This window comes from Ahaetulla prasina, chromosome 1, assembly GCF_028640845.1.
Source record: "Ahaetulla prasina isolate Xishuangbanna chromosome 1, ASM2864084v1, whole genome shotgun sequence".
NCBI lineage: Eukaryota > Metazoa > Chordata > Lepidosauria > Squamata > Colubridae > Ahaetulla > Ahaetulla prasina.
The window spans coordinates 20,895,628-20,923,563 of NC_080539.1; the positions used below are offsets into that span (position 1 = coordinate 20,895,628).

Consider the following 27,936-nt stretch of genomic DNA (forward strand, 5'->3'; position numbering starts at 1 on the left):
TTTTTTAAAGGAAGACAATCTGAGACCATGCAGAAGCAAAATCTTGAGATATAAAATATTTTATATTGGAATTTCAGTTGCAGTAATTGAAATAGATATTTTGCTTAGTTTAAGAGCTTTTCTTGAGGGACAATGGCTGCCATTTGAAAATAAGGTAATTTCAAATGATTCTAAGCTCCAAAGTTTATAGCTTCCTTGTAGAAAACTGTCAAGGATAGAGCCAAGGATTAAGCTGAATTCAAGGGTGTTGTCTCCCTCTGTAGGTTAAGCGGGCTTTTTTTTTTTAGCAAAGCAATTTCTCAGAATTTAAATGCCTTAAGCAGACTAAAATGTGCTTTTGGTATTGCTGACCTTAGAGGAGAGGCAGAACTTAGGCATATATACAGCTTCAATTACATAGCTGCTAAATTTTGCAAACCTGAAACATAGCTGTGGCATCTGTGTGCGTCAGTGCCTTGTTTTGCTTTTGTCCTTTAATGCAACTGTTACTCTCCCATCCAGCAAATCTTAGTTCAGGCTATTTGCACAATCCTAATGAAACACTGTCAAGAAAAAAGATGTTCATACTATCTGTGCATGTTGTGTAGGCTGCTGGGTGAATGTTTAAATTTGGGAGGGGGGATTCTGGGAGGCTTTCAGTTGGATTTTCAAAATATTGGTTCACATCTTGAAAATAATAGTTTCTATACATTCTTATTCTGGTCTTTATGGACAAATGCAGATCAGTTGTTGATTTAACAATATAGCGAGTGGTATCATGTCAACTTAAAACCATAGCTGGAACTTGAACCGGAGTCACTGAGTTGTGCCCAGTGTTGCAACCATTTTTGCTGTGGTCATTAAGCAAAACATGGTTGTTAAGTGAATCTGGCTCCCCTCAAATTACTTTGCTTGTCAGAAGCTTCCTGGAAAGGTGGCAGATGGCAATTATGTGACTCTGAGATACTGTAACCATTGTAAATACATGGCCAGTTGCCAAGTACCCAAATTTTGATCATATGACCATGGGAATGCTACAGTGGTTATAAGTATAAGGATTAGTGAAAAACCACTTTTTTCAGCAGCACCATAATTTCGAACAGTCATTAAAAAAATGGTTGTAAGCTGAAGACTAATACCTGTCAGTTTCTAACCTTTTGTCAACAAGATCAAGAGAAATTTTGTTAAATGCTTCACTGAACTCAGGATGCAGATAAATGATTCTATTTAAAAAGGCAATAAAGCAGTGGTGAAATCCAATTTTTTTTACTACCGGTTCTGTGGGCATCGTGTGGCATGGTAGGCATGGTGTGGCTTGGTGGGCGTGGCAGAGGATGTATACTGCAAAATCTCCATTCCCACCCTACTCCAGGAGAAGGATACGGCAAAATCCCCATTCCCTCCACACTCCTGGGGAAGGATATTGCAAAATCTCCATTCCCACCCCACTCTGGGGCCAGCCAGAGGTGGTATTTGCTGGTTCTCCGAATTACTCAAAATTTCCACTATCAGTTCTCCAGAATCTGTTGGATTTCACCCCTGCTATAAAGCTTGTATGGTATGATTTTATCTTGATAGACATGTATTGGTTTCTAATAATCATGTTACATGTTAGCTCACAAGTCTATTTTAAAATAGAGTTTGGCATATAATTGCTGGACTGATATGTAAATCCTTGGATCCATCTTTTTTCTCCACAGAGGCTTGCTACTGCCTAGATTCTAGAAAATATATACCCAGCTAAACCATCAAGGGGGTTAAGGTAGAAATACAGGTTGGAGCTTCTAGCTCAGTTGCCCCTTTCTCAGGCCCTGAATGCCAATGTCTTGGCCTCAGGCTATTCTTAATTATTGCTAGAGAGTAAAAAACATTTGCCTAAGAAAGAATGGGCCAATATGGCATGCATGGCTGAGACTTGGCAGAGCAGCTGCCATTCTCACCTAATTTTCTATTTGCCTACTAAGGTTTCAGATATTGCACAGCAGGAGACTTTCTCCCTGAGAAAGAGTCAGAGTAGAGGGATAATACTGAACCTTTGTGAGAATTTTGCTGTGACCAGAGGCTCAGATCTACATGAAATAAGATGCAAATACCTTTCCCCCTTGATTCTTGCCCTGAACAAAAGGGGCTAGGTAACCTCTAGATACCTTTTAATCAGGAGTATCTGTAATGAGGGTCAATGGTTTCAAAAGAGCAGGTTCATCTGAGGAATTAAAACTGATCTCTTATGTGCTTGCAATGTATATAATGTATTAAAAACTCTGGGGTTTTACTCACCATTTTGAAGCCAGTGAGCATTATTGAGGAAGCTCCTGCTTCTACTGTTTCTACAATTTCTAATGGTGGGTTGTAGAAACAAGCTAAAATACTGTTAATATACTGCCTGTCAAACTGCCCAGCAGGTTCACTGCCTCAGTTCCTAGATCTCACTGTGTGGAATGGGACAACTCATCACCAACTCGCTATGGAACAATTTAACAAATCTAAAAGTTAAATTAATTTCAGTGGAGCCATGGCCAATAATAATAAAACAAAGAAATTCAATCCAGAAATAAAAGAGTTACAATAATTTCAATGAAAAATGGTTGTTAGTAATAAAAGTACCTGATTAATACATTGAATTGTCCCATAGTGAGTTGTCCTGAGATGAGTTGGCCATGGCAAGTTGTCCTAGCACTACCCCCACTGTGAATCAGGCACCCAGTTCCCCCTGACTGTTAACTCTGGAGTCAGTAATATGTTAGGGGCGGAATCTTTAATAATTCAGGAATTCATGAACATGGTGATAAGTATTTTGTCAATCACTTTATGACTAGTTTGCAACTCATCAGTAACACTGATGCAAGAGGAGAAAGTATCTTTTTTTTGGTGCCAGATGAACAATTCATTAGGAAGTTTATCATTGCTAGGTACTCCCATAGAAGTTATCATTCCTCAGTAGTTTTTACCTAAGCACAATGAAGAAGGCTGTTTCAAAATTCTCTTATTGTATAAAATCTTATGGAACAGGTATTCTTCAGATTTCCAGTTCATTTAAAGCTTTTTCTTGGCTCCAAGTAAAATCCTTAATGTTGGAGTGATTTGAAGGATCTGTATGAATGCATTTTAAAATTAAATGTTAGTGTTTATTCTTTTTAACAATAGCTTGCTCTTTAAAGGGCAGATGGAATTTGATGAGTACTACTAGGGCTATTAAATAGTATTAAAATGCATTATAAAAGATAGCAAACCAAAAAACCATACAGTAACTTGCAGGGAGAAAGTCAGGTAGCTGATTAGAATTTCCTTTAGTTACTTTTTTGTCATTTGTGAGTTCTTAGAAAATCAATAAAAGAATCTTGAGAATGTGGTAGCAAAAAGGAGTATTTTGAAATATTCTGAAAATTCTTTTGTATGCATGTCATTAATGAAGCATGAATATGAGTTATAACAATTTTTGTTTCAACAGAGCTCAACAAAAACCCAGTGGAAGGCTTCTCAGCAGGTTTAATAGATGACAATGATCTTTATCGATGGGAAGTTCTTATTATTGGGCCTCCAGATACACTCTAGTAAGTATTTCTAATAACACAGCTAATAGCTTGTGATGTTCGCATTTAATTTCTTGTAAATCAGCTTCAGGCTTTGATTTTGCTGAAACTGATACCATAGCTTTTGGTCTCATTTTAAGATTTAATATAAGACTTGCATATGCAACTTAAGTGTGTCAGTGCTCTCTGCATACCTCTTAGGGGAACAGAATATTGGCTTGCAAGATAATCTCTAAATTGGAATTCCTAACTTGCACAGAGTAGCATTTTATGATAATATATGTGAGAAAGTTATTGTATGTTTGCTGATCTAGGAGAGGTGTTATCAAGGGAATAGGAATGCTGTGGATGAATATAAAAGTTTGTTACTGAATGCAATAACCTGTGTATGATAGAAATAAAGAATGCATGTGAATAAATAGAACGCTTAACATAAGTACATCTTGGAGGAGGGAATAAGGCAAGGATGTGTAATAGTTTCTTGATCATTTAATGTAGTTGTGGATAAATGTATCAGGAATGTTTGTGGTGTGTCAATTTGGGACATGAATGCTGTTGTTGGCTGAAAACCTGAATAATATTCAGGAAATGTTAGAATGTGTGATATAATGGGACATCTACTACTAGACATCTACTACTTCTAAAACTGTTGTATCTGTAACCTTTAACTGGGTGAAACAGGTGCATCAGAGGGCAAATTTTTTCACCCAAGGTAGCTAAAATGGGTTAACTCACAAAATGTAGCCAAAATTCAGGGCCCATGAGGGTTGTATGCATGTGTGCAAGCACAGGGAGATTAACGAAAGGAGGCATAGAGCGCATGTGAGCAAAGAAGAAAGGAAGGCATAGTTCATGCAAGGAAAGAAAAGCCATGAGTGGGGAAGACTTACCAAGTGACTTGCAACCTTTCCTGCCAGCTTCCCCATTAACCATGTTTATGGGAAACCATCATGAAAGATCACAAATGGTGATCACGTGACTGCAGCACATTTTCAGCTGGTCATATGTATGAGCTATTTGCCAAGCATTCAAATTCTATTCACATGACTACGGGGGGCCTTGCAGCATCCAGAACTTTGAGAACCATTCGCAAGTTCCTTCATTTAGCACTGTTACTGAATGCACGGTCATAACTCGAGGGTGTCCTGTAGACTGAACAGAAGGAGAAAATCAATAAAATTTTAGTTAGATGGAGCTGATGAAATTCTCAAAAAAAAAAGTTGTAAAAAGGTTAAACAACCAAAGACCAAATATGCTGTGTATGAATATGGTAGTTTTATAAGGATTAAAGGAAGAATATAAATACATTGAATGAAGCCAGTTTGGTATAATGGTTAAGGCCCCATGCTGGAGACCATGAGTTGTAATCCAAACTTAGGCTTGTGCCAGTCACTCTTTCTCAGCCCTAAGAAGGAGGCAATAGCAAACAGCTTTCAAAAATATTGGCAAGAAAACAGCAGGGACCTGTCTAGGCAGTTGCTAGAAGCCAATACAAAAAAAGAGTGAATAGTTTTGAAGTAAATCATGTTTACTTACATTTTCTTTTCTTTTGCTTACCTCACGTATGGTCTGGTTTTATTCCTTTCAGTGGTTTGCATAATATTGCTTTATCCCTTGTAAGTGGATATAATGGCTATGTATACATGTAGAATTATATTATGCAAATCGAAGCTAACCTTGGCTAAGCCATTAGTCAGCTCCCTTCTCTCTGAAACCTAATGAGATCCACATGCTGAAACAAAATTGCATATGAAATGTAACATTTCTTACACATTTGAGAAATATTTGTTTCAAATTCAATGGAATGTTGGAAAGAAATTGTGGAAAGTTGCTTGGGACTGTGGCTGTAAGCAGGATAACTCTCCAGAAACTGAAAAATAAGGGAGCAAGTTTGGTGTGTGGGGATAAGCTGATAAAAGAAAAAATGAATTGGAAAATGAGCTATATAGAAAAAAAAATTCACTATAAAAGCCCAGTGTATCCATATGGGGAAGACAGTTGAATATTGCTGACTATTCCACTCTAAGCCACCTTCCTTTCCCCTTCTGGTCATACGGCCCAGAGTAAAGCATATAGCCAACCCTGTGCTTCTCAATGCATATATATACCTAAAACACAGATAGGCATAACATTAGAGAAGAACAGAAACATGTACACACACACACACACACACACACACACACACACACACACACACACACACTCTCTTAGGCAGCATCTTACTTTCTAACATACAAGTAGAACTAATTTACCAACCACAGTAGGGACTGGCAACTTCATTGCTAAGCAGCATGATTGTTAAGTGCAACAACACATGACTATGACTTTCGACTTCCTGTCTGCTTCCCCATTGACCTTGTTGGAATCTGGTTATGAGGTTGTAAATGGTGATTCTGATCACAGGAAGGCAGGGTGAGGCAACTGTCATAAATGCATGCCAGTTGCTGAGCACCCATATCACAATGACATAATTTCAGCAACTTTGAGGACTAGTCATAAGCCTTGTTTTTCAGTGCTGTCATAACTTTGAATGGTCGCTGAACAAGTGGTCAGTAAGCAAGGACTACCTGTAGTAGCAACTTCTATGGTTTGCTGGTCAAAGAATAGAAAAATTTCAGAAGCAATGCTTTGTGTGGTTTCGATATTCAAAATAAAAAGATCTTGGAGTCCTACTGGACAACCATTTGAATATCAGCCAGCAGCGTGCAACAGCTGTCAATAAAGCCAACATAGTTCTAGGCTGCATAAACAGAGGGACAGAATCATGATCACGTCAAGTGTTAATACCACTTTAAAATGCCTTGGTAAAGCCACACTTGGAATACTGCATCCAGGTTTGGTCGGCTTGAGACTCTTGAAAGAGTGCAGAGAAGAGCAACAAAATGATTAGGGGACTGGAGGCTAAAACATGAAGAACAGTTGCAGAAATTGGGGTATGTCTAGTTTAATGAAAAGAAGGACTAGAGGAGACATGATAGTAGTGTTCCAATATCTCAGGGGCTACCACAAAGAAGAGGGAGTCAGGCTATTCTCCAAAGCACCTGAAGGTAGGACAAGAAGTTTCCAATGGGTGGAAACTAATCCAGGAGAGAAGTAACTTAGAACTAAAGAGAAATTTCCTGACAGTTAGAATAATTAATCAATGGAACAACTTGCCTTCAGAAGTTGTAAATGCTCCAACACTGACAGTTTTTAAGAAGAGATTGGACAACCATTTGTCTGAAGTTGCGTAGGGTTTCCTGCCTAAGCAGGGGGTTGGACTAGAAGACCTTCAAGATCCCTTCCAACCCTGTTATTCTGTATTCTGTATAATTTTAAAAATATGTTATAATTCTTACAATTAGTTCTCATTCAGTGACCATTCGAACTTACAACTGCACTGTATGAGTGGTCGTTAGACCAGACCTCATACTTATAGCTATTGCTGCATCATCCACAATCACATAAGAATATATTTCTACAAAATAAAAATACTTCAAAAATGGTTCATATACTGTAACTCCTGTCCACCTTTTTCTGAAAATAAGGTACATTCTGTTTAGTGAATGTTATATAATTACTAATAATATGGTTCTGGCTATAAATGCTGTTCTCTGCACCTGATATACATATACTCCTAAATAAGCCATCATGTTTCTCCCCACCAGGTAATTAAATAATGGATTGTAGGATCTGTGAATACTAATTATGAGCAAAAGTGTCCAGATAATAGGCGTCCCCTAAAAGATTTGAAAGGAGTAAAAGATCAAGCACAGAGACAAATATGATGAAGATGTTGCACAAAGTTCAAGCTATAAAACAATTAAATCTCTTAAGCTAAACCATGCACTTTAAAATTAATTTTAAAAACTTTAAGAAGCAAATCCCATACACAAGACATACTTTTAACTAAACTCCAAGTAAGGCTCTCTGCTCAGTCTTCACAGCATCTGTTATCTGTTACATTATAGTGTAAGGCATAAATACAGGAATACCTTTTTTAAAAAATCTATTCACAGACACTCCGCTCATAATTTCAGTGGACGCCTTAACTATAAATTAATAATGGTTCAGCAGCTTAAATGTTGAGCAGAAGCTGAGTCTGAATTACATAAAAGTAAAGCATAAAGATAATGCAAATATTCATATAAGCAGGATAGCAGCCAAAATGAACTTTGCCAACCTAGGATTTTATATATGTTATTTTTTTCTTTTTCTAATTTTCATCATTTAATTTATTTAGCATGCTCTTGGTGCCATCCTAGGCTTCAAAAGTTGAGATCTGGATGTCTAAATGTGGTTTCAGTAACAAAGATTATCCATTTTATGACCATTTCCAAAACAGGAAATGACAGCTTAATCTTTTGTCTATATGATTACATATTAATTGTGATAAATAACAGGAGTACAGATGGTAGGATCTGATGGGAAAATGTCTGATAATGATAATATTACTTTCTGAAACTGCATGTCTTGTTAAAATTACTACTTGACAAGAACAAGTTCAGGCATTTGTCATAATACTTATTCATTTAATACCCCCCTACATACCAAATGCTATCTTAGGCACTCTGCCAGTAAGTTTGTAGTTTCATTTAACAGATGACGAGAGTACAAATGCAGGTGGCCCTACAACATCTTTTATGCAACAAATGTTTCCTAGACTGCACCGTAGAAACCCCACTAATTCTTTTATTCCAAGTGCAGGGAAGCTTTTCGTTTATTTAATCTGTATTGCTGTAGGCCACACTGGAAATGTTCTTCAAATATTTAAGTCTTGCTTTTAATCCTTATCCACAAGTTCAGACTTAACATACACATCTTTATTCACCTTTCCTTTGTTTGGGACCATATCTGGATTTCATTATATCACTGTAAGAAAAAGTTTGGTAGAAGTAGAGATCTCTGGAAGATAATTCCTCTACTTGTACTAAGCTATAGCTCTGGGAATTTAGATAGAAGACAAAAAGATCCCAAGCGTATTTTTCCTTGCATGGTTGTCTCGGTTTTATAAACCTTGTAGATCTGTTCTGAGGCCAATACTTTTGGAAATACATTTGATGGGAAAGTGACAAGAGAACCTTTTCTGAACCAAAGTATACCAAAGGTTGGAATACCGCCACCAAGAAAGAAAGCCTACCTGCTCTTTTTCTGTATTCTTCCTGACAGTCAAAATATTTTTATCCAGGCAGGCGGTTGATGTATAAGCGTGTTTAATTTTTTAATTATGTGGGTTTGTTTAGTGTTCTACATTAGCACACAGCTGTCTTTCAAAAGACACAGTGCTTATTTGTTTGTGATCTATACTGTAGCGCTTCAGTCCATGTCTAGAGATTTATTTGTGATGTTATCATTTATACTGAGATATAGTACATATTTGTTGGTACTTCCCCCTTGAGTGAGCTACCAGTCAACCTGGACCAGGATGGTATCTGTTTTTTTAAAAATGGGTGTTTCTCTCTGGCCTCTGTTGTCTATCTGCCTGATTGCAGCCTTCGCCATATGTGTGTAACAGCTGCCTAGATTTAAGCCAAAGCTCATACGATTTTAAGGGAGGCATTATCATTCCATTCACTGTATAGGATTTCCTTTCTTACAGTAAATGGGCTTCCTGTTCACCCTTGTGTGATACTTAATGACCATGAAGAAGAATGACAAACTGCTCATGATTTTCATTCTTCAAATGTTTATCTGGGCATTCACACAAACTACTATTTTCCTTTCCTTTGAGTCTGGAGAGATGCTCCCTTAACAAAAACATTGGTGGGGGGGTTATGATATATATTTTTTAATAGCAAACATTTTGGTTGTAGAATAGCTTTCCCCAACTTGGGTGCCCTTCAGTTATTTGAATTTCACACACACGCATACAATTCTGATCGAATATGGCCATTGCTAAGAATTTTGGTAATTGAATTTTGATGCTTAAGTTGTGCTTTATATCATACTAAATGTGTTTCTGCATATGCTCAAAAACGCATATGCAAATTCAGAAATGACTGCCCAAAGTTGCAAGTTAAACAATCTACTGTTTTTAATTTGTTGGTGGACTATTGGGCCATTGACATTTTTCATGGGTTTTTAATCTTCATGTTAGCTGTGGTTCCTTATTCCTTGGTTAGACTAGCAATTTAGTTTATGTCTTTGCCAAGAAAATGAGATGGAAAGCAAAAAAGGAAGTTAACAATTTAAACTACCATATTTTTTGGAGTATAAGACACACCTTAATTTTGGAGGAGGAAAACAAGAAAAAAAGAATTCTGCCTCTGCCTACCAGCATCAGGATCAGCAGCGTCCTCACTTCCATTCAGATTTTGATAACGAGTAGCACAGATCTTTTTATCAGTTTAAAACAAATCCTATCACTCTATTTAACTGGAGGGGGTGGGGGATGATTTTCATGAGGGCAGAAGGGGGACTTGGCAGCGAAGGCTCCACTCTCGAGACGCCCCCATCTTCCTACCAATAGCCGTAGGCGTTGAAAGCCTGGCTTTCTCGCAGCAAGGCCCCATAGAGATGCAGCACTTGAATCCTCCTAGATGCTGCCATCTCATAAACACGGTGTCAGGCTTCCCGGCAAGCCCCCTGTGCCTTTGCTGCCTTGGTCGGAGCCTGATTCCGGAAGTGGCCCGGGGAAGCTTGGAGGTTGGGACTTGGTTGGCAAAGCAGGCGCTGCGCAGGGGGCATAAGGCAAGGCACTGCCACCCAAAAACACTGTTGATGCGATCTCCGCTGCCTGGAGATCTCCATTGCCTTCCCGATTCCAAAAATGGGGTGTACGAAGGCAAAGAAAGAGCATCACTTTTTGGGCGGTTTCAGGCAGCAGAGATCACAGTAACAGTTTTTAGGTAGCAGTGCCTTGCCTTATAACTCCTGCACAGTGCCCAGCAAGCCACCAGTTCCTTGAAGATGCAAGCCCACTCAGTACACCCGAAGCCTGCAGGTGGTTTGCACCGACCACCCTCACCCTATGCCACACAGCAACCATGGGGGCAGGAATCTCAGGAGGTTAAGGAGAAGTCTACTGCTGTAGGGAGTGGGGATCTTCAGTCCTGCACAAGTTGTGAAGGCAGCCATCAGAACTGCTGGAGCTGCTTCCAGGCAGATCCTGGAAGAACTCGGAGCTCTTAGTGGCAAAAGGGGAAGAAGAAAACTCTGGGCACGTTGAGAACACACACACTCCTGTTGCTGGAAGAAGGGGAGAAGGGCTGCTTCTCCTGCAGTCCTCCCCCCCACCGTCCTTGTGCCTTCCCTTGCACCTACACTCCTCCCTCCTCAGCCACCTTCTCCTCCCAAATGGTCTTCGTGCCCAGAAGGGCTCCATCTGCAGTTGAAATTGGTTCCCCCCCCCTCTTAAACGGAACTGCACTAAGGAGCTGGGGGGGGGGGCTGCGTGAAGGAGAAATGTCTCAGCTCCCCACAGCCGCTTGGCGTTTTGACCACCCAAAACGGATCCATGGCCATTGCTGCTTTCTCCCAGGATCATTTATCAACAAGTCAGAAAAGCAGTGCATTTCAGTTTAGGAGAGCAAGGGATGGGGGAACCAACTTCAACCTTCTTCCAGCAATAGGAGTGTGTGTCGTTCAACGTGCGCAGAGTTTTCTTCTTCTCCTTTAGCCACCAAGGAGGAGGAGGGCGCACAGCTCTGCAAATTGCATCGGAGAATCAGGGAGGAAAACGCCAGAAAAGACGATGCTCTTGCGAGGCGGGCGCTTCTGCGTGAGAGGCGTAAGGCAAGGTGCTCGCCGCCTGGCCTGCCCCTTCTCCAGATGACCCAGGCTGGGGGGAGTCGGCTTCTGCTCCTGGCCCGGGAGATGGATCTGGCCACAAGGAAAGAGAAAGTGAGACTGTGGAAATTGGGGAGTAAAAAGAGCATTGCCTCCATGCATTGCGTTTTCTGGTGTTTTCCTCCCCAATTCCTTGAAGCAATTTGCAAAAGCCACACCCCCTCCTCCTCCTTTTCCTCAGTCTCACTTTCTCTTCCCTCGTGGCCAGATCTGTCTCCCAGACCAGGAGCAGAATCTGACTGCCCTCAGCCTGGGTCGTCTGGAGAAGGGGCAGGCCAGGCGGTGAGCCATCTTACCTTACACCTCTCATGCAGAAGCGCAAGAGCATTGCCTCCATGTATCGCGTTTTCGCAGCGCCGCACACCCCCATGAAAACATGGTGGCGGTGGTTTTTGGCCAGTTCCAAGCAGCACTCTAACCATTTTTGTTGCCCATCTCCCAGCGTGCGGAGACTGAAAATGCGATGCTCACTTTTGGCAATGTGAGGATTCACGCCACCTGAAACCACCGGGAAATGCAATGTATGGAAGCAAACAACCTCCAAAGGGTGGGGGCTGGTGGGTGGGTGTGGCTATATTTGGACTATAAGATGCACTCAGATTTTCACCGTCTTTTTGGAGGTAAAAAGGTGTGTCTTATACCCTGCAAAATATGGTATGGCATATGTTTTTATGATATGCAAGAATCTGCGTTCTTTGTACATATAATTTTGGTGATACATACTGTTAATAAGAAATGCTACATAAATTTGGTTTGAGAATAGTGGATTAAAGATCAGAATCTTTTATCATTTATACTTTAATATAAATTCCATTTAAAATCAGTGAACGTTTACAGTACAGAGCAGAGTGGTTTAATTATGAAATAATGAATTTAGATTATAGTAAATACTTCACAGTTCTGGCTTATGAAATTTCAGTATTAATTCCCACTGAGGAAGTATTGAATGTATAGGCAGCAATTTAAAGGATTAAAAACATATGTTTAATCGGTCTTTTGGATGGTATAGCAACTGTTTTCAAGCCAACAAATAACTTAAAGCTTTGCCATTTTAAAAAAATCAATTACTGAAAATATTCTTAATTTCTTCAGTGAAGGCGGTGTCTTCAAGGCTCATCTTACTTTCCCAAAAGACTATCCTCTCAGGCCGCCAAAAATGAAATTTATCACAGAAATATGGCATCCAAATGGTAAGATATTATGTCTTATAAAATGTTGTTTTTCTGTGTTATATGTGGAATGAATGTGAACTACATTAGGAATCACTGTGGGAAATTACTAGAAAGGAATGTCATATTTGGTCCAGAAGAATTTCGTCACTGAAATCAGAATGGACCAGATATGTTTTCCCGAAATGAAGACTGTAAAAGAAATTGGGTAGCTTTTCTACACTGTTTTCTCCTTAATGTTCGCAATTCTCCTAGAATGATCCCTTGAAAATTATGAAATCCATCTTAGTGCTGTCATTGTGGTGCTAGAGAAAAGGGGATTTCATAGAAATTTAAAGTGAATTTTTGAAATGTCAAGCCCAGTACACTGATTTACTGTATTACACTGTACGCAGTCTGTTGAAGTTAAGACTTGTGACCTTAGAAATTGTATTACAGTATTAAAATAACTTACTCCATGGGCATATGGTGGCTGCTGTGCTGAACTAGCTGTGTTGAGGGCCACCAGATCCATTGTTCCTGCCTGCTATATATAAACACTGAGGACTAGAACTCGGGGGGGGGGTACCCATCTCCAGGTACAGTAATATCACCTGAGCATGTTATAACAAATTTTAGCTCTCTCTTGTCAAACCCATACATGAGAGATAAAGAGGGAGAGAAAGGGGGAGAGGCAAAAGAGATAGAGGAGGAAAGTCTTAAGGGGTAAACATGACATTGGGTATTGTGTTGTATATACCTGTTGTATAATGCCTGCTGTATATCATTGTATCATACATCATCGTAAAAAGCATAAAGGCCTTCACTGTTACGTTTTTCTGTCAATTGCCACCCTTGCAAAACAACACACCTTCAATTCAAAAAAAAAAAAAAAAAAGAACTGTTACCCTGTGACACTCCATAATAATAGCATGATGGATTGAGGATCATGACTGAGAATTGACTCATTGCTGATCTGTTATCTGAAATACCTTTGCTGCTACACTATGTCTCTGAGTGATCATCTCCTCCTTTCTTTGCAGTTGACAAAAATGGTGATGTCTGTATTTCTATCCTTCATGAACCTGGTGAAGACAAGTATGGCTATGAGAAACCTGAGGAGCGCTGGCTTCCCATTCATACAGTGGAAACCATAATGATTAGTGTAATCTCTATGCTGGCAGATCCCAACGGCGATTCTCCTGCTAATGTTGATGCAGCGGTATGACTCTTGTAAATAAAAATGTTCCTACCATTGCTAAAAGAAATTAGGAATTAGTCTGAGTCCTTGACTAACAGATTTTTTCTGTAATAAATATTTTCTTAAGAGAAACAGGGCTTGAGCTTAAAAACAAGTGTGTTTAATAGTGTTAATCTTCTGACTTTGGGTGGCAGCAAACCACTTGATGGGTTCCATGGGATCTTTTAAAGATTTTGACCTTTTAAGGACCCATATTATTTGGTGCCAGATTCTCTGAGGGATCACCTCTCCCTGTTTAACATCTACCCATTCAATCATGTCCAGCAGGACAGGCATGTTGTGGGTCCTGTTGGCTAAAGAGCATTGTTTGGCGGGGTCTGAGAAGAGACCCTTTTCTGCCGTGGAACCCACCCTCTGGAATATTATTCCTCCTGAAGGGAGATCAGCCCTCAACTCTATTAGCCTTCTAAAAGGCCCTTAAAAATTGCTTCTGCCATTAGATCTGTGGATCCCATAGAACAGGGGTAGTCAACCTTTTTATATCTACCGCCCACTTTTGTATCTCTGTTAGTAGTAAAATTTTCTAACCACCCACCGGTTCCACAGTAATGCGGCGTGTATTGTCTGCGCATGCCTCTCGCGCATCGTGGGTTGGGTTGGAGGAGGCGCCGGCTACCAGCTGTGCTTGTCTATTACAGCTGGGTGGTGTGGGGGGGGAGATGCGCGAGCTATTCTGGGATGAGGCTCTTTTGTTTGCGGTCGCACTATAGCGCCATTTAGTTTCACTTACGTGAATAAACTTATGCACGGGCGATACAAATAGTATATTTTCAGCAATTTAAATTGTCATGGGGAATTTTATGAAAACCTAATGAAAATGTTTTTAAATAATGCTATGAAATTTTTTTTAAAAGTCAATTAAATTAAAAAAAAAGGAAAGGGCTTCAGTATCGGACAAAACCCCTGCCGCCCACCATGAAAGCTGGAACACCCACTAGTGGGCGGTAGGGACCAGGTTGACTACCACTGCCATAGAAGCACGGACCCTGTGAAATGGCTGTATTGTATGCAAATTTGGAATGCGCTCTCCCCACCTCTTTTTTTCATAGTTTTTTTTATAGTTTTAACTGTTATTTAATTATATTAATGGTTTTGTTTTTATTTTTGTTCGATTTGTTCAGGATGGAATTGCAAATTATAGTTACTATGAAGTTACGCAACAAGCTACAATTTATAAATGTATGCTTAATTCATTGAATACATTATTTGAAACAGCACATGCTATTTTTTTCTCTTAAACAATATAAGAAAATAATGGGTATTTTTCCCAGAGGGTTGGAAAGACAATGCATGTTTTAAACAGCTTTCAAAATCTGTATTTTAATTTGCAGAAAGAATGGAGGGAAGATAGAAATGGAGAATTCAAAAGAAAAGTTGCCCGCTGTGTAAGAAAAAGCCAAGAAACTGCTTTTGAGTGACACTTAATTCAGTTAGTAGCTTCACTTTTTTCAGGGTAAGTAATTTAACTTACAGAGAATTCCTGTTTTAACAGGAAATACTGCAAGGTAGTATCATAAATATTACTATATTTTTTGGACTATAAGACACACCAGTGTATAAGACGCACCTAGATTTCGAAGAGAAAATAATAGTTTTTGGCCTCTGCACGTCTGATTTGTGCGCTCCCCAGCCCTCAGGAGCACTCTGCAGGCCTCCCAAACCCTCTGTGTGTCCCGTTTTTGGCAAAAACGGGACGCATGGGGGGGTGGGTCAGGAGGCCAAAAACAGGGCCATATTCGACACACCAACATTTCTATAAGACGCACCGACATTTCCACCACTTTTGTGGGGGGGGATTGCATCTTATAGTCTGAAAAATACGATACCTTTATATGCTGAGTGTTTCTCAGACGATAAGGGAAGATTATCTCATACATATATGGGAAACCTCTAGCCTATGAAGACCAGTACTCCACTGATAGCTAAGCATAGAAAACAAGTGGCTTATCAAAATCTATAGCTTAAGGTCACTCTGAGCATTTTGAAACTGTTCTCAGAAAAGTTTTTTTTTCTTCCTGCCTTTCATTTGAAGTAGAAATAATTTGAAACACTGAGTCTCTTGGGCTACATAACAGTGGATGGATCTTTATCCTACTAAAGGTTTTCTGCCTCTCTGTAAAGGGCTTGATTTTCTACCCACATGCTACTATGTAGAATTTACTAATAGTTGACTTGCCTTAAATCTAATGGATTGGATCCCACTGTTATTTCATATAAGAGCAGATTATAATAGTATTTATACAAAACTATAATAATAAGAGTGTTAACTTTTCCATAGAAACATTTTTGTCTACTCTTATCTCCAGTGTTGTAAAACCTCATTTGCTTTATCTAATTGTCAGAGAATAAGTTACATTTGTTTGAGTGTCTTCATACCAGAAGTTATAAATGCTAATACTAACCTCGCAGCTGTTTTTTTTTTAATCAAGACATTGGCACTTAACTCTGAAAACTAAACATGCCAATTTAGATTTACTTATATATATATATATATATTAATGGTATTTGGGAATGACCTTGGGAGATAGGATGAAGAGGTACAGCCTAAATACTGCAAAAAGTGTCTCAGCCCATGGAAGGAAAAGGAGAATGGGAAACATCTCAGAAGGGACACTCCCCAGTTTTCTGGAAAGTAAAAGGAGGGGAGAAATTCTTTCAGACTTGCAAGATTCTGTTACTGTAACCTTACAATAAAGGTAATGTTAGTACTCATGGTTTGTGCTTCTTGTCCGGACTACCTCAAAGTACAGTATAAGAACAACTTGTTCTTCACTTGGGTTGGTTGTGTTTGTTTGTTTTTTGCATATGAGTCTCTCAAACTGATGGGTAAACTTTCCTGCTTTAGTTTAAGGTTACCTCAATAATTGAATTGGTTTAAGATTCTCCATGTGGTACAGATTATGGGACTCTTAATATCTTGTAATGTATGTGAGAGAATAGTTTAAACCAGGGGTTTCCAACCTTGGTCCCTTTAAGACTTGTGGACTTCAACTCCCAGAGTCCCTCCCAAGCTCTGGGAGTTGAAGTCTACAAGTCTTAAAGGGACCAAGGTTGGAGACCCCTGGTTTAAACCAGGGGTCCTCAAACTATGGCCCAAAGGCCGCACGTGGCCTGCCGAAGCCATTAATCCGGCCTGCACAGGACCACGAGGTTGCCCCGCCCACATCTTCCTGCCCACCCTTCAACAGAGCGCAGGACCTGCCTTTGGGAGCCCTGTGGGCTGGAACTGAAAGGTAAGCCCAACAATTTTAGCCTGCAGAATGCTGCTGGGGGAGGTAAGGTGAAAGGAGGCCAAAGAATGGGCAAAAATGGGCCATTTTTGCCTGGTTTTAACCTGCAGAATGCTTCTGGAAGTGCAAGGGGGTGAAAGAAGGCCAAAAAACAGACAAACTGCCTGTTTTTGGCCAAAAAGAGCTGGTTTTGGCCTGCAGAATGCTTCTGGAGGTGTGGAGTATGTGTGAAAAACGGGGTGCACAGACGCCCCAGGAGGCCAAAAAACAGGTGAAAATGTCCTGTTTTTCACCTCCTCCGTCTCCAGAAGATAAAGAGAGAGAGAGAGAGGGAGGGAGGGAGGGAGACAGAGGGAAAGAGACAGAAAGAGAGAAAAAGAGAAAGAAAGGGGGAGAGAAAGAGAGAGAGAGAAAAGAGGGAGAGAGAGAGAAAGGGAGGGAGGGAGGGAGAGAGACAGAAAGAAAGAGGGAGGGAGGGAGGGAGAGAAGGAAAGAGAGAGAGAAAGAGATAGAAAGAGAGAGGGAAAGACAGAAAGGGAGAGAAAGAGAGAAGGAAAGAGTGAGATAGAAAGAGGGGGGAGAGAGAGAGAGGGAGAGAGATTTCTCAAGCTCCTGGTGGCTGAGAAGAATTACTGCAAAACAGAGTTTCCTGAAGTGGATCACTGGACTCCTAAACAACTGAAAAACAATCTAGTAAAAAGAAAAGGCAACCAAAAGAGCAGCATGCAAATAAAACACCCCAAGGAGCAAAACAAATTAAAGTTTAATTTGTTTGCATTGTTCAATGGACTGTTAAATTGGCCATGGCCACCTAGTCACGTGACTTCGCCACACCCACCTAGTCACATGACCATCTAGCCATGCCCACCCAGCGGATCTGGCCCCCCCAACAGTCTGAGGGACTGTGAATTGGTCCCCTGTTTAAAAAGTTTGAGGACCCCTGGTTTAAACCATGGCAAAATTTTGGGCTCAGCATACCAAATATTCAGAAAATATCTAATTTGACTCTGCTGTCATTTCACTGACACATACACACACACACCCCAAACGAAAGAGAAACAATTCTCTTATCTCCATCTGATCTATGCCACCCTAAATGGCAGTGCTAAGGCTGAGCCTGAAGTAGAAGCCCAGACTTCAACTTCACTCCTAGCACTATCACTACCACTCAGAAAGGCTGCCTTGTACTGTTGCCTAAGATGCGCAAGTCTTGGGGAATTGTCTCATAGCCCAGCGCTTCTCAGCATCTGCTGCGCATCACTTATCTTGAAGTGGTGTTCTGTCCCCTCCCTTCCTCAACAGGTATTCTCTTTCTGCTGACTGGTCCCTATGGTCTACCTGAGGCTGCTGCAGGTCACACAAGGCTGTTTTTTGTTTTTTTTTGAAGTGGCTTCAGAGAATGCTCTTCCATAGCCTCTGCAGCCTCAAAAAACCACATGAAAGCACACCCTGTTCAAAAATGGTAAACACCCCGTTCACATAGGAATGGTGGCGGGTCCAGAGAGTTCATCCCATCCTCACATGGCCTCCACAGCTCCCAAAAATTGCATAAGTACAAGATGTGCTTTCACAAATAATTGGGTGTTGGTGAATGTTGGTGAATTCTATCACCTAGAATATTGCGGCATGTCATCTTTGACATCCATGTCATAGGTTCACCATCACTGGTTTAAATATATGGCTTTTCACTTAGCCAATCAAGATAGTCTTATATTTAATACCTTTTCCTGCGCAATTTGGGCATTGAACGTTTTCACTAGTGCAATAGTTCAGCTTTATTGTATGAATAGTCAAGTCAGTAAAAGTGCTTTTAACTGGGTGTTTTAAATTGAGCTAGCCAATGGGCATTTATGGCAGTGCAACACTATCATTTTACAAATTAGTAGTTAAAATTGCACATGCCCTAAATATTTAACTGCAAAGGCTGCTTAGTGCATTAGAGCAGCCTAGAGGTAAATGAATTAGAACTCTGAACAGTAGTTCAGTTGCTGATCATGGAAGTTAACTGTCTAATAAAAATACTCTGGGGATTCTCATGAATATATGTTGGAAGTACTAAAGATATATGAAGATTCATGGCTGATGGTTCTCTCTTCTTTTGTTTGTAGGTTTCCAATTGAGGAATATGGCACTGTTTTTCCTGCACTCTACCCACCTATTGCTGGACTTCTGTTTATACCAAGTTGGCAGACACTGGCAGGAACTGGGCTGCAATAAAACATGGCAGTTATTAATGCTGACAAGGAGTCTAACAAGTGCCAACAAAGATTTGTGCATTTTGAAAACTAATGGAACTGCTTTAACCTTCAGGAAGAATTGTAAAGATGTGTACATAGCACAACATGATCCGGATAATATATATACTGTTCATGTACATCCACAAATACACATTGTACCAAATAATGCTGTCTTGTAGTTAGAATAAGAATCGTGTAAATTCTAAAGATTTTTAGCAGGTTCTTTTTTTCTCCACTCCAATTCATGGGGTTCTTTTCTTATGAGCCTTTTCTCAAATTTTCTCATGAAGCATGTTGGACTAAAACAAATTAGGATTAAAAAAAATTCCATTTTAACTTTTCTTTTCAGCCATTAAAGCTTCATTAAAAATCTCACTTTAATAAAAATTTAATACCTTTGTAACTTCCTTCCCCTCAACATTTTTTGGGAGTACATTAATAAAACATTGAGATCTGTCATTTGATTCTGATGATGACTTGAGCATTGTCATCAGGTGATGCATTTATTCCCCTTATGTTTTTACCTAGCTGTGCTCATCTTTTGGCTTGGATGCAGCAATAAGATTTACAGCCATGAATTACGCTTGAGCCTACTAGTTGTTCCCAAAAGGGCTGAGAGCATTTGCTTTGAAAGTGGTCAGCTATGTAAGTTAGCCCAATATAGGTTGAACCACTTTTTTTAATTTCTTGCCTGATTTGAAGTTGGATAAATAAAAGCATGCAGAGCTATAGGCTTCAAGTGAGTTCTGGTTTTGCTATCATATACTCTCCCCTCTTTTACCTCTTCTTTTTCCTCTTTTTTGCATTCTGATCCCATACAGATTTTCCTCACTTAATGTATAAAGAGAAATTGCAATGTATATTTTCATGTAACTTGATTTTGGAATTCTGTCACCTTCTGTAGTGAGTTCTTCCAAAATATAAATTTTTCCAATAGTTCTGTGTCAAGTTGGCTGTCTGCACTTTAAAAAATGAGAACACAGTTTCAGAGAGCCTTAACAGACTGCAAATCCTTGTCAATGAGCATGGACAAATCCCATGTATTCCATGCACTATAGTTGGACTGTTGACTGGGTCAGAGACTTGCTAATGAGAGTTCTGTGACTCCTATATATACTTTATAATATAGCCTTAACAACTGCATTAGTATCATATTTGAGGAGGATAAAGCTGAATGCTCTTTGATAAGATTCCCCATCAATGAATCAGAAATGGAAAAGTTCACATTTCCATGCAGGTTTTTCATTTCCTTAAAATTTGCTCAAGAGTTCTAGGTGACTTTCCAAAGCAAATTAACAGGCGACAGGAAAATTAGATATTCTTGTATAAGAGGGTATATCCGTATAATATATTCCTTGGGTTTTGCTGCAGGTGATATAATAAATTAATGCCCATTTATGGAAAAAAATCAATTACATCGGCCACCATTGGGAAACTGTCCAGATGTTGCTAGGCTATTATTCCTAGCATTCTTCATTATCAGGCATGTTGATTGAAGGCTGCTGGAATACAATATATAGTTTAGGTACCCATCCCTGGTCAATGGAAGTAGAAGAAATTAATTGTAATCTTTTAAGTTATTGATGAGTAAATATCCTGATAAAAAGATTAGGAGCGGGATGGATGGCAAAGCTCTGCCCGTATTTGCAAATTATCAAAACAAAAGTGTATGAACTCTCTTTATTAGAAGCACAACCATTCCTACACTATCTTATAATGCGCTTCCTGGTCTTGTCTGCCCTGCTTATTAGAGTCTATGTACATTCATCCGTTAGCTTCTGCAGCAGCTCTCATTACTTCCTACTTCAGAGCAAGGACTGGAAGCAAATAGCCCGGCTGGAATTCAGATGGGAATTAAAGCAGAATTCACCTGGATATAGAAGCAGTAGACTGAGTAATATAAAGTACCAGATGATGCTATATCATAATTATTTTATTACATATACACTTGTTTAATCCCCATCTTTTCTATTAAGTACCCAAGGAACAAACCATGCATATTTGTATGGGGTAATTTCTAATTCTATACATGTATTTTTCTGATAGAAGGAACATTCATACAGCAATTACCTTAGTGGAAGGGGTTTTATAATAGTAATTTTACCTTTTTATTTAATTGAATATGTCTGGGTGGATTCATCTGAAGTAATCTAACAATGTGTGCCAATAAAACGGCCTCTAAACTCAAACTTTCTTTAAAACAAGCAGTTGTCATCTTACTGCTTGTTTGGTTATTACTTCAGATAAAAATAAAAGGGGTCGGTGGGAGAAGACATTCTCCTGAGGGGAAAAAAGTAGTAGTAGCTACCCGTCACAAATGTCAGGAGACCACAATTGATATAATTGAAAGAAGCAACAATACATTAGACTGAAAGAGGGGTAGTAGGTTCTTGCCTTGAGTATTTCTTTTAAAAAAAAAATGGAATGTTTTACCCTCCTGGCTGCATTCCCATGCAATCCAGTTTACGTTGGCATATGAATTGGAAATGGTACTTCATAAATCCACTGTCTGATTAAAAAGATATTTCTTGCGGTAGTAGCTTGGTTTAGATCAGAGGTGTCAAACTCAGTTTCATTGAGGGCCGCGTCGGGGTTGTGTTTGACCTCATGGAGCTGGGGTTGGCATGGTCAGCTCGATGTCGTGTCGGGGGCACCTGTGGCGGCCCAAGCGCTCTGCCAGTTCCCGAGCTCTGTTTTCAACTGTGATTGCTTCCTGCAACCCTGTGCCAGCCGCAGCTCTCCTGAGCTCCATTTTCACTGGCAGAGCCACCACGGGCCGGTCCTTTGCTGTTTCCAGGACAGGCCGCAGGCCAGATCTGACCCATGGGCCTTGAATTTGACACCCCTGGTTTCGACAATTGATCAAGAACCAGATTTGCTTGACTTTTGCTAAGGAAAGCTGGGGGTAGGGTATTGAAGGAGATTCCTTGCCAACCAACTGACTATCATTTGTGTTCTTTTTCTTGAGTAAAATACCACGAGGGAATTTTATTGTATCCTCCTGACCACCTCTTCCATAATTAAAACATGAAGGGAACTATCCCCAATTTGAATTGCATATTTCTGTAAAACAAAAGAAAGCAGATTGAAGTTAAATTTTTCCCAGGTTAAGAGAAAGCTTCATGATGTTGTAGTTAAGCTGTTTTTGCTAGGTTTTTTCCCTAACTTTGTCTGATCTTGAAACACTCAGATGTTGTACTTGGAGGGAAGGGCAACAGGAAATCCCATGCAGACAAAGTAGGAAGCAAAAGAATTCCAGAAGGCAATGGCATACCATTTCTGTATTGACCAAGAGGAAATTCAGCAGATTTTATTGCTCATGTTATATGTATTCTTGTGTTCTAAGCAAGGCTGCATAAATTCCTAGCTCTTGTTTTAAAGTGTTACATTTTACTATTTAAAATCTTATATCTGATTTTCCAGTGATGATGATCAAATAGCAGACTCTGATTCGTGAACTGTTTTCTCTGTTTAATGATTTGTTATAAAAACTAGTACCTTAGAACAGTGGTCCCCAACCTTTCTAACTCTGGAGACCTGCAGCAGCAGCAGTGACAGCAGGGGTGGAGGGAATTTTTCCACACGCACACCGCTTGCACAAATGCAGCTTCCTGCGCTTGCACGGCCTAGTTGCCAACAGGCCACAGACTGGTACCAGTCTGCAGACTGGCAGTTGGGGACCCCTGCCTTAGAATACAATTTTGCACTCAGAATATTGTAACCCACTAGACATACTTTTTAAAACTGCATATAGATGGTAGAATCCACTCGTCCTGCAGTGTTGCCTCAATCTTGGGTGAAGGTGGTGTGGTGATCTTTGGAAAGATGAGTGAAGAATGTCAGGAGTGTATATCAGGCACCCACATTGGCAGCACATAGGAAGATGCAGGAGGTAGGCTTATCATTTTAGTAATAATGATGAAGGCACCACGTCATGCAGCACTGAAAGCAACGATAACCCACTCCTGTATTTTGTCAAGAAACTACAAAGACGGTATAAAGTAGCTGATGATGTAGGGCCCTTCAGTTTGGATGTCATTCAATATGCTTTTGTGGATGACCTGATATTTTGGAACACTAATGGTGTTTATAACATAGCTACGGTCAACTACACTTTTTTATTTTTTCAGTATCAAACAGAACAAAATTAGACACTTATTTTTTCAGTATCAAACAGAACAAAATTAGACACTCAAGAGTCATACTGTTTACTACTCAGGACATGAAAAACAAAGAAGCCGTTCTGATTTCATAATCAGAAAGTGTTGTTAGTTGGGAAGTCGTGTCCGACCCATTGCGACCCCATGGACAATGTTCCTCCAGGCCTTCCTGTCCTCTACCATCCCCTCGAATCCATTTAAGCTCACACCTACTGCTTCAGTGACTCCATCCAGGTACCTCATTCTCTGTTGTCCCATTCTTCTTTTGCCCTCAATCATTCCCAGCATTAGGCTCTTCTCCAGTAAGTCCTTTCTTCTCATTAGGTGGCCAAAGTATTTGAGTTTCATCTTCAGGATCTGGCCTTCTAAAGAGCAGTCAGGTGATGATCTCTAGAATTGACCTGTTTGATCGCTTTGCAGTCCAAGGGACTCGCAGGAGTCTTCTCCAGCACCATAGTTCGAAGGCCTCAATTCTTTGGCGCTCAGCCTTTCTTATGGTCCAACTTCCATAGCCATATATTGCAACTGGGAAAACTGTAGCCTTGACTATAGGTACTTTTGTTTGCAGGGTGATGTCTCTGCTTTTTAGTAAGCTATCTAGATTTGCCATAGTTTTCCTCCCCAGGAGCAAGCGTTTTTTAATTTCATGCCTGCAGTTCCCATCTGCAGTGATCTTGGAGCCCAGGAAAATAAAATCTGAAACTACCTCCATTTCTTCCCCATCTATTTGCCAGGAATTGAGAGGGCCAGATGCCACGATCTTTTCTTAATTTTGATCAGAAAGTATATTGCAAGAAGGATACATGGGTGCAATGCAGTATAATGAGTAATGACAACTCCCACATAAGGATTTATGGACAATCCTGTAATATGATCACCCAAAATTTATGTTCCAATCGTTGATACAGAAGAAAAGACTGATCAGTTCATGGTCAAGTTTTATCTAAAATTCACAGAACATAACAAGTGAGACATTGCTCTCCTACAGAATCTATACTGTACTGGGCAGGAAGCTGCACTGATGGATCATGGCAAAACAAGAGTTCAGGACAGTAAAAAACGGAGCTCCGTGTTCTTTTATTCCATTTATATGCTGAATATATTCAAGGAAACGACTGAAAAAAGGTGAGCTTGGTTTGAAAACTGGAGGAAGAAACATCAAACCACAGTATGCTATTCTGATAGTGAAAATGGAAATGATTTGCAAGTTCTAGTGAAAGTTGAGCACAAGGGAAAAAAGAGATTACATATAAAGTTCAAACTCATGACAATGGTACAATAAATAAGCATCCTTAGGAAGCAACAGTCAAGAAACGGGGCACAGACTAGCACTTCATAGGGGAGTTGTGAAGGCCTTGGACAAGATATTCAGATGTCAGAATGTGTCTATACCAGAGGTGGGTTTTAGCAGGTTCTGACCAGTTCTGGAGAACCGGTAGCAGAAATTTTGAATAGTTCGGAGAACTGGTAGTAAAAATTCTCTGCCTCCTGAGTCCCAGCTGATCAAGAGGAAATGGGGATTTTGTAGTAACCTTCCCCCGGAGTGAGGAGGGAATGGAGATTTTACAGTATCCTTCCCCTGAAGTGGGGAGGAAATGGGGATTTTGCAGTATCCTTCCCCTGGAGTAGAGTGGGAATGGAGATTTTACAGTATCCTTCCCCTGGAGTGGGGAGAGAATGGAGATTTACAGTATCCTTCCCCTGGAGTGGGGTGGGAATGGTGATTTTACAGTATCCTTCCCCTGGAGTGGGGAGAGAATAGAGATTTTAAAATATCCTTCCCCTGCCATACCCACCAAGCCACACCCACAGAACCGGTAGTAAAAAATTTGAAACCCACCACTGGTCTATACCTACAAAGATCAAAATCACAAAGGCCATGAGTTCCTCTGTAAAACTTCTTAGAAACAGAAACAGAAATTGGACTTTGAAGAAGCAGGATAGAAAGTATTGGCACAGATAGCTAAGACAACAAATAGGACACAGAACAATCTGTTTTAATTAGAGCCATGAATGACCAGAATCAAATTGTATCCTGGACCTGTTATTTATTACCTAGTTCTCTTGCATTCTCTTGAGAAGTCTGTGAGGCTGGGAAAGATGGAAGAAAGAGAAAAATAAAAGACAACCAGCAGCAAGATCTAGTTATAGTAGTATATATAGTATTCCAGAATGCTGCAAATGGCCATAAATGTGAGTCAGTTGCTGGGCACCTGAAATGCAATCATATGACCATAGGTAGTGGAGCCTGGTGTCAGAACTGGGTCGTAAGTACCTTTTGGGGGATCTGTTGTCACTTTGGGGAACAGCTGCTAAGTGACCAAGTAGAGTTTGTCCATAGAGCTTGGGGATCTAGTGATAGATTTCGGAGGATTTATAATAGAGTGACAAGTGTTTCTGAAGAGCCAGTTTAATTAAACTGGATGAGTATTTTTAATAGCACAAGTAATTTTTGTTTAACATCCATTTATTCAGAACCTGCAAGGGGAAATAATGGTATGTAAAATAGTATATTGCAGAGCAGAAACAGCTGTACACTCTTCTCAATATCCTCAGATAGCTGAGCTCTCAGTTTTCAACTCTCAGAGCAATTAGAAAGAAGATCAGAGAAATTAAAGAAGCCTTACCTTATCATACTTACTAATAAGCTTAAAATACCTATATTTACTTGCCAAGACTTTGTAACATACATTCCTTTTCTTTCACTAAGGAGGCTGAGAATCCAGTTGTCTTGAGTGGGAACGACGGTTAGAAGTTTGATGTAGGAATTCCTAACTTAGATCTGAGAAGCTGAATTTTGGGGCATTTTGGTCCTGGGTTATGGTTCATAAATGTCAGATTCAGGACTCCATGATCTATAATGGGGGTCTCCAACCTTGACAACTTTAAGACTTGTGGACTTCAACTCCCAGAGCTCCTCAGCCAGTGCTGTCAAGTTGTCAAGATTGGGGACCCCTGATCGATAAAGAAACAACACCTGGACTTGGCTTATATTATTAAAATCTGGTTGGCTGATGATGGGAATGTATTTCTCAGATGTTTCCCCTCAGGTCTTACATTCACTATAAGGCCAAGGACAGATCGTTTGAGAGATCTTAGTAGTTTCAGAGATAACCAGGTGTGTCATTATATAAGATTGGATTGTAGGGACAGGTTAGGATTGTTGTTGATCCATCTTCCTGGACCTTATTGCTGGTGTGGTGGTAGAATCTCCCATGTTCATAGGTCTACATGCCCTAGGTGGGGGTCCTCTGTGGAGGTACCCATTTGTATTTTATTTGGCAATGGACTTTTTCCAGTATAAAACCGTTTGCTTTACATTGTGAGACAAGCTCTAACAGGAGCTCTAGGAAAGGATGTGAGAACAGGTAGCCCTCGATTTACAAGGTTGTTGAGTGACAGTTCAAAGTTACAACAGCACTAAAAAAAGTGATGTATAACTACTTTTCACACTTATGACCGTTACAGTATCCCCATGTTTTTATGCTCAAATTTCCGATGCTTGGCACGGATTCATATTTATGGCAGCTGCAGTGCCCCAGAGTCATGTGATCACCTTTTATGACCTTCTGACAGACAAAGTCCATGGGGAAGCCAGATTCACTTAACAACGGTGTTACTAATTTAACAAGTAGAGTGATTCACTTAACAGTGGCAAGTAAAGGGATAAAATGGGGCGAAACTGAATAAATGTCTCACTTAGCAACATAAAATTTGGGCTCAGTTGTGAATCGTAAGCTGAGGACTACTGTGACAGGACATCTTGGGTGACCTTGACAGAAAACCAAGAGTGAATATGAGTGAATACAAACACATCCCCATATTCAGGCCTAAACTGTGGTGATAAGAGTGGCATCTTAGAAGGTCTTTAGATTTTCATCCATTGGCACTGCTAGTCATTTTCTTATAACAGGGTTGCCTAGATGCTGTTAGAAAAACTTGAACAAACTCCTATGATATGTTTGTGAGATTCTCTGCAGATAAAGGAGTTATCTAATGAGATGACTGGAGCATCTTGAAATGGGATGCTTTGTTTTATGAAGTTTGGCTCCTTCAGCCACAATATGTGCAGCTGGATTCCAGATGTAATTAATGCCTGTTTGAAGGAGGACATAGTGCCTCCATTTCCAAAATATGCTTTCTCATAAACCAGGGGTGTTCAAACTTGGCAACTTTAAAACTTGTGGACTTCAACTCCCAGAATTCCTCAGCCAGCAAAGCTCCAAAAGTCCACAAGTCTTAAAGTTGCCAAATTTGGACACCCCTGTCATAAACCATCTGAATTTGAAAACGTCCTAGTTTCCAATTTCCCTTTTGGTGAAATGTTTTGGGGGCAAATGTTGAAAGGTCAATTATATGGGTTCCTAGAATTAATCACCCTTTCCTAGAATTAATCATTCCTTTTCAGTCAGAATTCAGATCTGGAAATCTAACAGTAGTAGCTTTGTTTATTTTTTTTTATTTTTTTTTTTTATTGAAAGAGTTTTAAAAAAAACAAAAACATTTTTCCCCCTTTTTTCCCCCTCCCTCCCAAAACAAAACAAAACACCCCCCTCCCTCCCCCACCCCCCGGCTTCCCGGGTCAATCACAAGGTAAAGTCCAATCCAAATAACCACATCCAAA

General features: G+C 40.0%; 1 protein-coding gene across 3 annotated transcripts in view; it reads left to right on the forward strand.

Moving 5' to 3' along the window:
• Positions 1-20,088, forward strand: part of UBE2G1 (ubiquitin conjugating enzyme E2 G1) — a 55,820-nt gene extending 35,732 nt beyond the window's left edge. For 2 of the 3 annotated variants that reach the window (XM_058164348.1, XM_058164349.1), the window contains exons 2-6: positions 3,428-3,530; positions 12,369-12,466; positions 13,468-13,646; positions 15,017-15,138; positions 19,024-20,088. In XM_058164348.1, coding sequence (XP_058020331.1) covers positions 3,428-3,530; positions 12,369-12,466; positions 13,468-13,646; positions 15,017-15,103 — 467 coding nt within the window. In that variant the 3' untranslated portion in view covers positions 15,104-15,138; positions 19,024-20,088. Of the gene's footprint in view, positions 1-3,427; positions 3,531-12,368; positions 12,467-13,467; positions 13,647-15,016; positions 15,139-16,213; positions 16,382-19,023 lie in introns of all 3 variants that reach the window. The other variant, XR_009152840.1, reaches the window with a different exon arrangement.
• The last annotated feature ends 7,848 nt before the right edge of the window (positions 20,089-27,936 follow it).